Source organism: Equus caballus, chromosome 31 (assembly GCF_041296265.1).
Source record: "Equus caballus isolate H_3958 breed thoroughbred chromosome 31, TB-T2T, whole genome shotgun sequence".
NCBI lineage: Eukaryota > Metazoa > Chordata > Mammalia > Perissodactyla > Equidae > Equus > Equus caballus.
In genome coordinates, this window is record NC_091714.1 from 19,172,952 (window position 1) to 19,186,065 (window position 13,114).

The window sequence follows — 13,114 nt, forward strand, 5'->3', positions numbered from 1 at the left end:
ATGATTTATGGAAATTGCTAATACTACAGGAAAGTTATTGATTTTGGAAGTGCTGGTCACTAAGATTTTACTAATAAAAATTAATCAAGAACAGGCAAAGCAAATCACTCTATGTGTATGACATGCACAGATCCTTCTTTAGGGATGCCGCAATTGCATTATATTCTACTATATTTTTGCCGTTAAACTCATAAGACTAAAGTTTTGTCTTTTCAGGCTGCTGTTCTTACACACGAACAACGAAGTCACCGTCAGTATCGTCCCACTGAGTTAGCCGCCGGTCAGGAAGCAGAAGCTAGGCGGAAGCGGGGCGGACGGGTTGGGGCTCTACTGTTCACTCCAGTAAGCTTCCCTTGAGTCTCGTCTTTGAGGAAGGGAGACCTCCAGGCACTGGACATGGTTGGGTGATGGGGACCAAGATAACATCCATGATCTGGTGCTGGAACAGAACTTCTTATAAACCATCTTGTTTTTCAGGTTACCATGTAGACAGAACAGGGCTATAACCAGATTATCTAGTTACAAATCACACAACGGACTTGTTTCTGAATCCTTACAGCCGTCAGTAAATTGTCTTAAGAGGTAAGAGAGAACAGTGTTGAAGAGGACACACAGTGGAGTCGCTCTCCCCGGGTGAACATCCTGGCTGTGTCACTCCATAGCTGGGTCACCAACAGGTACATCACTTACACTCTAACTCTCAGTTTCCTCATTTGTAAAATAGGGAAATAACAGTAAGTAGCTCAATGACGTTACTGAGCGGATTAAATAAGAAAAATTATGCATAAAGGGCTGGCACAGCGCCAGGAAAATTGTGATTGTTAAGTACCCTTTAAAAAAAATTATGGTCATTATCTCAGCTATCTCAGATGTACTGTTGGGCAGTAAAGAATAAAAGCGTTCATTTTCCATGCTTGGGCTAGACTGTTAGAGTGCGAAGGGCATCCTGCACCCCCTCCCGCGCCCCCTGCCCTCTCCGACGACACCAGCAGCAGGTACTTTAAAAGAACAGGCGACACTCAGAGACAAAGTTTCAGAGCCAAGACACTCAGCTGGCCTTCCACGCAAGGCGGTCCTTCCACCAGCGCACACCTTGGCCCCTGCAAAACTGCCTGAAGCTGACACTACAAATGTCTGTGGATCGAGAGAGGGCGGTGACCATTTTCTGAGTTTCGGGCTACTTCAGAGAAAGTGCGGGACCCGACGATGGGGAACACGGTGAATTCAGAGTGCTCACGGAGTCCTAGCACTACTGTGAGACCACAAGCCCCACACGGAAAACACGCCTTACAGAGAGGGCTTCAGGAGGTGCCATGAAGTTTATTCCTACGTTTCATTGACATTTTATGTGTTTTTCAATGACATATTTTATGGTCAGTCTTATTACAACACTAGACACTAATGTAGGGAGACTTTTTAAACAGTCATTTTTTAAACTGCAGAAACTCTTACAGTCTAAAATGGGGCAGTCTCCATTTGAATGAAGAAAAAATTAAGAAGCAAGCTTTCCTTCTATGTACTTCGGGATACTCTTGGGATTAAAAAACTCACTGAAAAGTTCCAACCAAAAACAAACAAAATTATATAGAAGAGATATAAAAGTGGTTTCTGAAGATGAAAAATAATTATGTATAACTGTGTAACTAACATAAGTTTGAGAAGTTGAATAAAGTTGACATTTCCCAAAACATATTAACTACAGAAACTGGCATGACAGAAGAAAAACTTGCCAATAACATAGTAAGAAAGCAAGAATGTTATCAAAGCACTATCCTTCCAATGGAGTCCTCAGTCCTAAGAAATTTATTAATTGAAGGCTTTCAAATATTCAAGCTCAGACATTTCATATTTCATATTCTATTCAAAACACAGGGGAAAAAAGAAAGTGAGTCAATACATTTAACAAAGCAAATGCAGTCCCATAACCAAAAATCAGACAGAGAAATTATTCAAAAAAATTTAATTATGTACAAAGTCCCTTTCATGCAAGGTAAAATTCCTAGGTAGTTAAATTCTAGAAGTTCTTTGGTAAACTACGTGTGGGAAAGTCCCTTTAACTTTTTACATTATATGACAGTAAAAGAACCTCTAATGGACTCTTAAGATAGAACATATCATAAAGGGAACTGGTTGAAAAAATATTTTGCTATAGTGCTAGTACATAATTAAAGTGATTTAACTACTGCCAATTAATTCACTAAAAACCCACAAATATAAAGAGGTAAATAATCGATTTTCCATAAATGAAGAGCCCTTTGCCCAAGAATAAACCACCTTATTTAAAAAATGACCAGAGATGCTAACAGTCAGCCAGCGTTAAAATGACTAAACAGGGTTCAATTTACAACATGCAGACAATACAGATGCTACTTCTAAACATTTTTGCATTTTACTGTATATTAAACTTTATCAGTTAAGAAAAAGTAAAACTAGTCCAGCTGCCTAGAAATTCATCTAATTTAATACAATTCAAGGAATATGTGGTGGGAGTTTTGGGGGAAATAAGTAATATCATAACAGTATAGTCAAAATTCTGGATCCAAATCAAAGATTACATTTATGCTTTTTGTAAAACAGTGTTTCTCAAGCCTTCATAGAATATGCAAATTTCTATGACCAAAAAACCCTAGCTTGATTAAGTTCTCAAAATTTCATTACATATTTAGACCCTCAATTTTAAACTTTGAAAACCTTGGACTGAATAACTCATTTCAAAGTATATTCATAAAAATAATCAAAAGGATTATTATAAAATACTCTTTATCAGTCATTTTTACTTGGGTGGGGGGAGGTCATAGAAAATTCTCATTTAACCCAGGGGAAGCACAGATTACAGACTAAAAGAGTCAATCTTTTACAGAACCATTACCTTGAAATTTGGGGTATTGAAAATGTGAAGAAAATGGAATAAAGGTAGAAAAAATACAAAAAACACTAAAAAGAAAAAATATTTCAAAACTTAGAAGTATAAAAACTGTACTATTGATGACATAAATTGAACCCTGCTTTATTTTAAAATAAAGCAAAAATAAAAATTAATAGAACAATTCACACTGTAAGTCAGAGGAAGAACGGCAACCCCAATTTAACTGATTTTAATAATTATTGCCCCAATGAGTTTAGAAGAAACACAGCCCAAGAGATTATTGTTTAGCACAGGAATAACAAATTAATATATACAAAATGCAATGCACGAGATAATTTTCTGGTGTTGAGTTAGCATTGCATATAGCAAGGATGAGAAACAAAATAGAAATTTCTATTTCCTACCTATATCACTGGCTACCATCTTGGAAAACTTTCTGCTTTTGGTCTTCACTGAAAATAATATTTTGATATAAAATGTCAAAATCTATTCAAAGTAAACTAAATTAATTAAACATAATTAAAAGAAAATACTTTAAAATAAAGATACTATACCCTTTTCTATAAAATTATTCATTTTTTGTTCATCATCTGAATTGTGTGGTGATGAAGAACCTACACAAATGAAGACAATGGAAGGAACAGGCACATGGTCAGTCACAAACACTGAGTGGTCACAGGGAAAAGCACAAGCAAAACAATGTGGTGACCTCTAAAACAAGTTTCCACACTACTGGCCACAAGGAAATGTCCCCCCACCCAAGTTAATAACAATCCTCATAATATTACAGTAAGAATAGTAATCAGTAGTGCATTATCTTTCACAGTAAACCAATTCCTAGTTTATATAAACATTAACTCTAATCTGTAATAATTTTTGCATAAGTCACAACCATTTGGCAAAATCTTGGTATGTTAGAGAACAGATAAAAGAAAAATATAGGTAGCAGTTAATTAACTGTTTCTGAAAGGAAAGGTAAAAATTCTTGATATTATTTAACTGAATAAGATTTATCTCGTAGAACTAAGAATCCTGTACAAGTACTATATTTAAAAAATTTATTCTAGAGAGTTAGCTTTCTAGATACAAACTTTAAAATCATATATAAATTCTACTATTACCATAGAGATCTTTAAAATACTGAGGATAATACTTAAAATTTTAGATAGGTTCAAATACATATTTACTTAAATTTAATGAGGTAAGAAATATTTAATTTTATTTTGGCTGTAAGTTCCAATAAGTTTATCTAACATTTTTATAATTAAGATTTTATTTGTCCTTTTTCCTTAAAAAATGGTGTTTCTAATTTTTCATAGTATTTCTTTAATTTCTAACATAAAACTTTTATTATGAATGCAATTCTAAGTAGCATTCTAGTTGACGACTTTCATTAGAATCAAACTATTCTTTATAACACATCCCAAATGATATCTCACCAATTAAATTTTTTGCAGTCTCCCCAGGTATAAGTCACTTCCCCTCCTTTGAACTCCCATAATATCTATCTGTATACTTCTCTTATGATGTTAATCACTAATACCTTATATTTTAAGTATAGACACATCTGACCTTTGCCACTGGACTGAACTTCTGAAAAGCTGAATGAATAAAGCTTTCCTGCTAGAAGCAAATACCTAGAACACAACTGGAAGTAAATAAAAAGGTTTTTCTGTACTTTTTTCCTTTTTATCTCAGTGAAAGTGCTGAACCTTAATAAATAAACAAGGTCAAAATCTGACCTACCCATCCCCTACAAAATTGTACCTTTTCTCTTTGGCCAGGTGGCCAATATCGTTGTAGTTTCTTATCAGACTAAGTAAAGTCTGCCAACATTGGCAGGATCCAGCCACTTCTGTAATAGTCTTAAAAGATTACTCTTTAAAAACCAAATACTTTTTGCTAAATAGCATTTATAGATCCTCATAAATCCTATATCCAAAAATATCACAAAAGTAACACTGAGCTCAGTAATGTTTGAAGAAATAAAAATAGGCATACTTACTACGTCAGAAATAATTTTAAGAATGAGGAATATTGAGAAGTCCATTTTACTTTAGTCCCTCATATTTCAGTTTAGCATTTTATTAGATCTAGGACTGCAAAAGCTTTTGTGATTTTTTAAAATTACATTTTCCTGATAATGCACAAGTTAATCATTTCTTTTCTTAAAATATATCCACCTTCTGGTTTTTTAATCTTTAAATTTCATATTTAAGTTCACTCATTAAACTAATAAAACATATGGAGCCATAGGAATCTCTCTCATAATTAGCACCTAATATTAAGTCTGAATCTTGGTAGAATAAAGTTGGAATGAATATTCAATATGGAGCAAGTAACTGTATTTCACATCTCACAAGACTAGAGTTATTCTGAATTTAGAATTATAATATCTTTTAATTATTACCCTTTTATAGAAAGTGGTATAGTATCTTTATTAAATAATTGATTTAATTAAAATAATTAAAAATTATTTTAATTTTTTAAAAGATTAAAAAATTATATTTTAAAATAGCTTCCTCCAACTGCATATTAAAACTACACTGTTTTCACAGGGACCAAAGATAACAACATACTTGAAAATGGTGAACGATATTGGAGCTTCTCAGGTATGAAGAAGAAAGAATTTGGAGGGTTTTTACCTTTATGCACTTTTTATATTTATATACTTAGATTTAAATATACTTTTATACTTATCTACAATTACCTCTTTTAAGGTTATTTCAAAATTGTTAGATATATACACCTATTGAAAGTTTGGCTTAGAATAAAAAGGAGTGTTAATTTATTTGGGCTGAATCTTGCTGTAACACTTTTGATGGTCACTGAATATGTTAAAAGATAAGGTATTACACGTCCAAATTATCCAGTTTGGCTTATAGCCTTAACATGTTGACAACTGCATTCACAAGGCCTTTATGGAAAGAGAGACGATCAGAACCGTATTATATGCAGGATCAAAGTCTGTCTAAAACAGTGCTACTTTATGCAAAGATCAATCTTTCCAGGAGAAAGCTGATGACAATTCCCAGCAAGAATTATCTAATAAATACAGTACTTAAAATTATAAAGTCGACCTTATTAAAAAGATTAACAAAATTTCAATCCACCAAAAAAATAAATAAATTCAGGATCCTCTTAACCTTTAAGGGGGCTCAAAAGATACTAAAAGTAATGCTCCTCTGAAAAATTAATATACACACAGGTCACATAAGGACTATACACGGACAAGAAAGGACAACTGCTTTAATATAGCTCTACAATTGTATCAGATATTACTTTGATCAAAAACAAAAACAGATATAACTAGACTACAATTATTCTGTCTACAGTTACTATTAGGTTATAAGTGTTAAAATCTTTCCTAAGATTCAAATGGACGCTATTCATGGATAAGAGCACTGTTCTACCAGATGATGTCAGGCATGCCTCTGGCAGATAACTAAACCATTTGATCCAACGGTAAGAAGTAAAATATATTTTCCCTTAAAAACTGTAAATATTAGAAAGCTAAGTAAACAGTTACATGACTCAACAGGTAATAGCTGTGGATTTCTTTTCATTTAATGAGAATGCAAAGAATATAGTTATCATTTTAAGAATCAATATAGGACACAAAAGTTCCTTGTAGGTGTATTTTAAATGCTTATCTATAAAAAGGAATATTGATATGCGATATTGGCTTGTGTAGCATTATAATTATTAATGAAATAAAAACCAAATTACCAGAAGTCGGAGATTTGCAGCGATCCTCTGGGACTGCCGTCCCTTCACTGATATCGCACAGACCTGCTGAAAAACAAAACCAAAAACCAAATCACACCACAAGTTCATGTGAGTGCAGCTTCACCTCCCATGTACAGTCCATACTTAATGATTGTCCGTTCCAACAACCCAGCAGACCGACAGACTGCGCTGGCACTGCGCTCCTCAGTGCTGAGACAGGAACGGAGTAGCATCGTGATATTAAATCAACTCCAGCTAACACAGCAGCCATCAGTTAAACAAATTAGACACAACTTCCAAAAGAGAGAGTTTGCTATTCTTCAAGGACATTAAACATAATGCAGGACTTTGTTTAAAAGCAGTAAGAAGGAATATGATATACTTCTTATTGGGTTTCTCTTGAGGGAGAATAAATACCTGGTAATAAATTGGGTAATTTTTACATCATAGGGACCAGACCCTGAACTCAAACCTCAAAGTGGGCTCCCGCTAAGTATGTCTCAAATACCTTCCTTAAATATTTTTGAATAATAATTAAGAAAATACTTTATACCTCTAAGTCTGGAATATTTTACATATTGCACATTACTTATCTTGTAGGGTTATACATCTTAAAAACTATACCATCACATTTTTTAAAGAGCTCTAAAGAAATACTTTCTTTTCACAGATATATATGAATTATATGAAACCAACCTATCTTAAAGGATGGCCTAAATTCTTAGGAGAAACCATAGCAACATATTTAATGCTGCAGACAAGAACTAAAAGACATGGCAAAATGCAAAGTAAACAATTAGCATGGATATTAATTTGCTTGGTGACTGAAATGAATTCTTGCAAATTCTTCAAAAATTATAAATAAACACACATCAAGAGTTTCGGAAAGCTGGGTCACAGACAGGGGCCACATGCCTACGCCTCAGAGAAGTTAAGTATCACGTCAACATATGTGCACATACGACCAGAATCTGTTTTTCCATTCTTCTGGTAAAAGACACAATGTCACAACCTCTACAGTTGCTAAGAAAGCTTTTACAGTAACATTTTCAGAGAACATCGAGCACTGAATTAGCTTATGAGAACTGTTTTCTATTTAAAAATATTATTTATCTTCATTGGGTATGAAGTTTTTGAATGACAACTAGTTTTTTCTTCTTCTTAACTTTCATCAAACTAATAGTTTTGGGGAGAAAACCCTAGTTTTTATAGTTTTAAGATGATAGATGTAATTATAGGTATGCATTTGATCTTTGACAAAATATTTATTTATATAAATGAACTTTTTCTTGATAGGACACTAAGATAGCAGGTCTTTAAATAGTATTGGTACATGAAAACAACCTAAGTGTCCATCTATGGATGCACAAAGAAAATGTGGTATATGTACATATAATGGAATATTATTCAGCCATAAAAAAGAATGAAATTTTGCCATTTTCAACAACCTGGATGGATATCGAGGGCATTAGGCTAAGGAAATAAGTCAGACAGAGAATGACAAATACCATATGATGTCACCATATGATCTCACTTTTTGTGAAATCTAAAAACAAAAAGCAAAAAACCAAAAACCCAAGCTTATGCATAGAGACAGATTGGTGGCTGCCAGAGGTGAGGGGTGGGGGGTGGGAGAAACAAATAAAGTGGATCAAAAGTTACAAACTTCCAGTCATAAAATAAGTCAGTCATGGGGGATATAACATATAGCAGGTTGACTATACTTAATACTACTATATTGCACATTTGAAAGTTGCCAAGCGAGTGGATCTTAAGAGTTCTCATCACAAGAAAAAAATATTTTTGTAACTATGTAAGATAAGGGATGTTAACCAGACTTCCTCTGGTGACCATTTTGCAATGTATACAAATGTCGAATCATTGTACGGTAGACCTGAAACTAACATAATGATAAAAATCAATTATACCTCCATAAAAAAATAAATACATGGTAGTGATAATAAACTCCAGTATTACAATGAGCCTAGTACTGAATAAAAATAACCAATTTTGAAATTTTAAGCCTTCAGTATTTTGTCAACTGCTACTAAACACTATAAAAATGTACTATGTGATATAATTTCCATTCTTAAAATAGTCTAGGAAGAAACATTTAGGAAGCTAAATTAAAGAACATGACAGAGATGATTTAATTTAGATATTAAATTACTGAATGAGCCAAGAACCACTTCACTGCCTTCCATCTGACTCAGGGTAAGAGCCGATGTCCAACCCTCCATGACTGGCTGATGGATATGATCCTCTGGTACATGGCTGTGGTGTAGCTCACTGTTCTCTCTGACTTGACCTCCTCTCCTTGCACCTGTGTGCGCCCCCATCCCTCTCTCTACCCCGGCCATGCTTACTCCTCACTGTGCCTTGGACTCCCCGTGTATACTGCTTCAGAGCCACTGTACTTACTCTCTTCAGTTTGAAGTGTTCTTTCCAAGGACCTCCTCATGGATAAGAGCTCTCCCACTTCCTGTAAATCTTTACTCAACAGTCACCTGGATACTCTATCTAAAATTTACCACCAGTGTCACTGATATCTCAAATCCCCCCTCATTTAATTATTTTTCCCTTTAGCACCATTATGCAACTTACTATATATTACTTATCTTTTTTAATTGTCCATCTTGTCCAGTAGAGTGTGAGTTTCACGAGGGCAGAGAGATTTTTGTCTGTTTTATTACTCGTAACAGTGCATAGCACATGGTACGTGCTCAGTTAATATGTGTGGAATAACTGAATGAATATATACAAAAGAATTTCACAGCATATATTCTAATCCTTCTTCTCTGTTACTGCCAGATTCCCTTCAACAAATATTCCAGCAATACAGTGATCTACGCTTTGCCCAAATGCATCCCAATCCAATTAGCTGGCTGGTAATAACCAACATTTACTAAGTGCTCATTATGTGCCAGATTCTGTTCTACGTGCTTGAGCCATTTAACCCTCACTGGAGCCAAGGAGGTGGACAGATTATCCTCTTTTTACAGAAGAAGAAACTGAGGCACTGAGTGTTTTAGGGATCTTATTCAGTGGCAAACACCTAATTACTTGTACAGACAGTCAATGTCTTTGTCATCATCAGAGAGATTTTAACAGTCGAAAGTTGTGCACAGTTGGGTAAAAATTTGTTTTCTCTATAACCTGCTTTCAAAATGAGGAGGAAACACAATGGGTAATTGAAAATCTTCTACACTTCTCAAATAAGTATATTCAGCAGTTATGTCACATTACTGGCACACATTGAGTTGTGGTCACTAGTAACAGAACAACCACTTGAGTGCCAACAACGCTCCACTCACAAGATGTGGTACGTTACATATGCTGCCGTCCCACTTGTTGATTACAATAGTAACTTTATGAGGGGTGATCCACCCCACTTTACAGATAAGGACTCTGAGCCTCAGAGGAGTATCTTCTCTAATATCACACACATAAAAGGAGGGCTGAGATTTAACTCAGATCTGCCTAAACTAACATCAAACCTCCAAGCGTGTTCACATGAACTAGTCTTGAGCCAATTTTCTATTCAGTGTGTATGTAATAAATCTTTATAACCTAAACACAGGATTTAACATTTACTGCTGATAAACTTCATTTCCTTGGTTTAATTTATGATTTCTACCTACAACTATCTTTATGGGTCTTTGCCATCAAATGTAGTAGTTACCCTTTAAATAAGGACAGTAAGAACGTCTTCTCTTTCAAATGTTTAAACAGGAAGCTTACTTTACTATTTAAAATGTTCAACAAAACATAATCATACGTTATTCAACATAATATACCCAGTAGCTGAGGAACACTAGGTCAAAGCTACTGTCAGGCCACAAACTGACCCACTAGGTTCTGCAGTTTAATCCAGGGGTTGGCAAACGTTTTCTGTGAAGGTTCAGATTGGTTTTTGGCATCAATCTGTCGCAACTACTCAGCTCTAACATTGGAGCACAAAAGCAGCCATAGATAACACACATAAGCAAATAAAGGTGGCGCTGTTTTAACGAATCTGTACTTGCAAAACAGGCATGGGGCCACATCTGGCCCACAGACAGGGTTTTTCGACTCCTGGCTTAATCGTTCTTGCAATCATCAAACTGAACTAGGTATGTAAGTCACTTCCACCTGTCTGGTTCACAAAAGCATCATGGAATTCTTATCAAATACCTGGTTAACTTCAGGAACACTATGCCAACAGGCTGCCATGAGCCATTAATGCAGTTACCAGATTAAAAAGTAATGCTGATTTCGGCACAACTTACTTTTTGTGAATTCCTGCTGTCTTTTACCCATATCTCTATTTTCAATACCCATACAAGGCATCAGCTACTTAACAAATCATTCCAGAAGTTTGACTGATTTGTACATCAAATTTATTGATTTGTAGAATATCTGACTTTCATCAACTGGGGGTACCATTTACAAATTCTCTTGAAATCTTTTTATTATTGCTTGGTCTGCTTTATTTACACAATGTAGCTTAGACTTTAATTTCTCTTTATTATTTTTCATATTTTCCAGAGAGAAATGTCATTCTTCCTAATGGAGAGCTGAGAAACAAAGCTATTTAATCCTACATTCTGTTTTTCAACTATCATTTCAAACCATCTCTAAAGCGGGGTCCTAATCCTTCTTTAACTATATTTTCATTGTAACCAAACATTTTGCTATATTTCCAATTTTTTAGAAATCAGCCTTAATTCAACACAGTACTTAGTGATCTCTGCAACATTTTTATCCATTCTTGATTGTATCCCTTATTTCTTATATAGTATCTTTCGTTTCTTATAATACACAAACACACAGAGAAATTTCAACTAGCACTACTGGGCTCCATAGCTATTTCTCTTTTGTGTCTTATTGAAGATACTGAAGACTTGAAAGTAATTGCCATTGTACAGTCAAAAACTTCATTTTTAGATCCTCCTCTCCTTAACTTTTGAAAATATCTTTCTTAAAGTCTAGATACAGCTTTCTGTCTCTAAATTTCTCTCTTTATAATTATCAACTTCCAAGACTAAGCAAGCACTGTTTCTCAAGCGTCTATCGCTTCCACAGGACTAATTAGATCTTATTTGGGGTTTAGAATTATATTCAGAATAGAAATTTCCCTTTTGTGTCCTTTATTGAGTGAAAAAGTGGCCAGCAAAACAAGACATAAATTATCAGGTTTCACTTTCAGTGCATTTAAGACTTTCAGCAGATACACAGGGAGCTGAAATACTTGAGCACTCCTTGTCTCTGTGACAGTTTCATAATTTTTATCACGACAACACCGTATATATTTCAGTCAATAGGTCAACTGTATTTTAATACAGCCAGAAAACTTTTAAACTTAAAAAACAATGCTTTATCTTATAAAATAATTTCAGGAGTGACATCTTATTCTTTACGAAGATATATCAGCATCTATTAGTAGCAAAAAATTTCTCCATTCAAACTGATCTATAAAAAAGACAGAAGAACAATTTGATGGCATTTGGTCTACGTTTCAAGAACATATTATAAAATATACACTTTAGCAAGAATATAATTTTTTATATGAATGTAATTAAAGAATTTTAGTACCAATTATTCTCTAATTTTATTCTAAATATAAATAACCATATTTTATAATTAAGGCCCAAATATTCTTAAGATGTTAAAGCATATTTTAAAATAATTTTCTTTTAATTTTTATTTAAAACATAATCCTAGATATTGTTAAAGTGAGCACAATAACCATAAGTAAATATCTTAACTTGATAAAGAAAAACTCAAATAGTTCTCGTGTGCCTAAACATCTAACTCCTCAACATAAAATGAAACAAATAATAATATGAATAATACTTTGGGGTTTACTACAGAATAAAGCAGGAGGCAGTGAAATTTAAGAAAAAGACATTTTTTAAATCACATGGTAAAATTGGTCTCTATCCTTGGATAAATTTAGGTATTTCATTTCTAGCAATTTTATGTAAACTATAATGAGATCTCAAGGAGAAAAGAAGTTAATTTTAGGAGCAATAAAATTTACCACAAGTTTGTTGTAAAATTGTTACAAGTATTTCTTTCCCCCCAAAAACTTCTTCTCTATCATGACAATGCTCCAACTTACCAACACTAAACATTAGTTTCTTTGCTTTATAAAGAAACTGGACTGGAACACAAACACTTCAATAGCTGTGTTCATATACATATCATGAAATGAACTTAAGTAATGAGTATATTATTTTCGATACAGAATGTTCTAATAAGCTCTTTTAAAAACAATTGAGAAAAAATAATGATTTTACAGACAACAAACAAACACGTCGTGACTTTACTGACATGGAATAAATAACTTACTTAAAAAAGAGGAACGGAGTTTGTTCACAGATTCAGAATATAAGCTAGAAAGGCCGCACATGCAAGAAGCCACAAGCAGCACCCCTTAGTGCAGCAATGAAAAGGGGAAGAAAAAAAGGAGACAAAGGTACTAGGACGGTGTGGCTGGGACAGTAATTTCTGCTGAAGATAAGACAAGACAAAATG

General features: G+C 33.9%; 1 protein-coding gene across 5 annotated transcripts in view; it reads right to left on the bottom strand.

Moving 5' to 3' along the window:
- STXBP5 (syntaxin binding protein 5) overlaps positions 1-13,114 on the bottom strand; it is a 166,717-nt gene that overhangs the window by 40,500 nt on the left and 113,103 nt on the right. For 2 of the 5 annotated variants that reach the window (XR_002805193.2, XM_023632926.2), the window contains exons 19-21: positions 6,596-6,661; positions 3,421-3,480; positions 3,271-3,318 (exon numbers count right to left, since the gene is read on the bottom strand). Coding sequence is in view for 3 of the 5 variants with exons in the window: in XM_023632926.2 (XP_023488694.2) it covers positions 3,271-3,318; positions 3,421-3,480; positions 6,596-6,661 (174 nt within the window). In the remaining 2 variants the exon portion in view is untranslated. The remainder of the gene's footprint in view (positions 1-3,270; positions 3,319-3,420; positions 3,481-6,595; positions 6,662-13,114) is intronic. The other 3 variants (XR_011434477.1, XM_023632930.2, XM_023632927.2) reach the window with 2 other exon arrangements.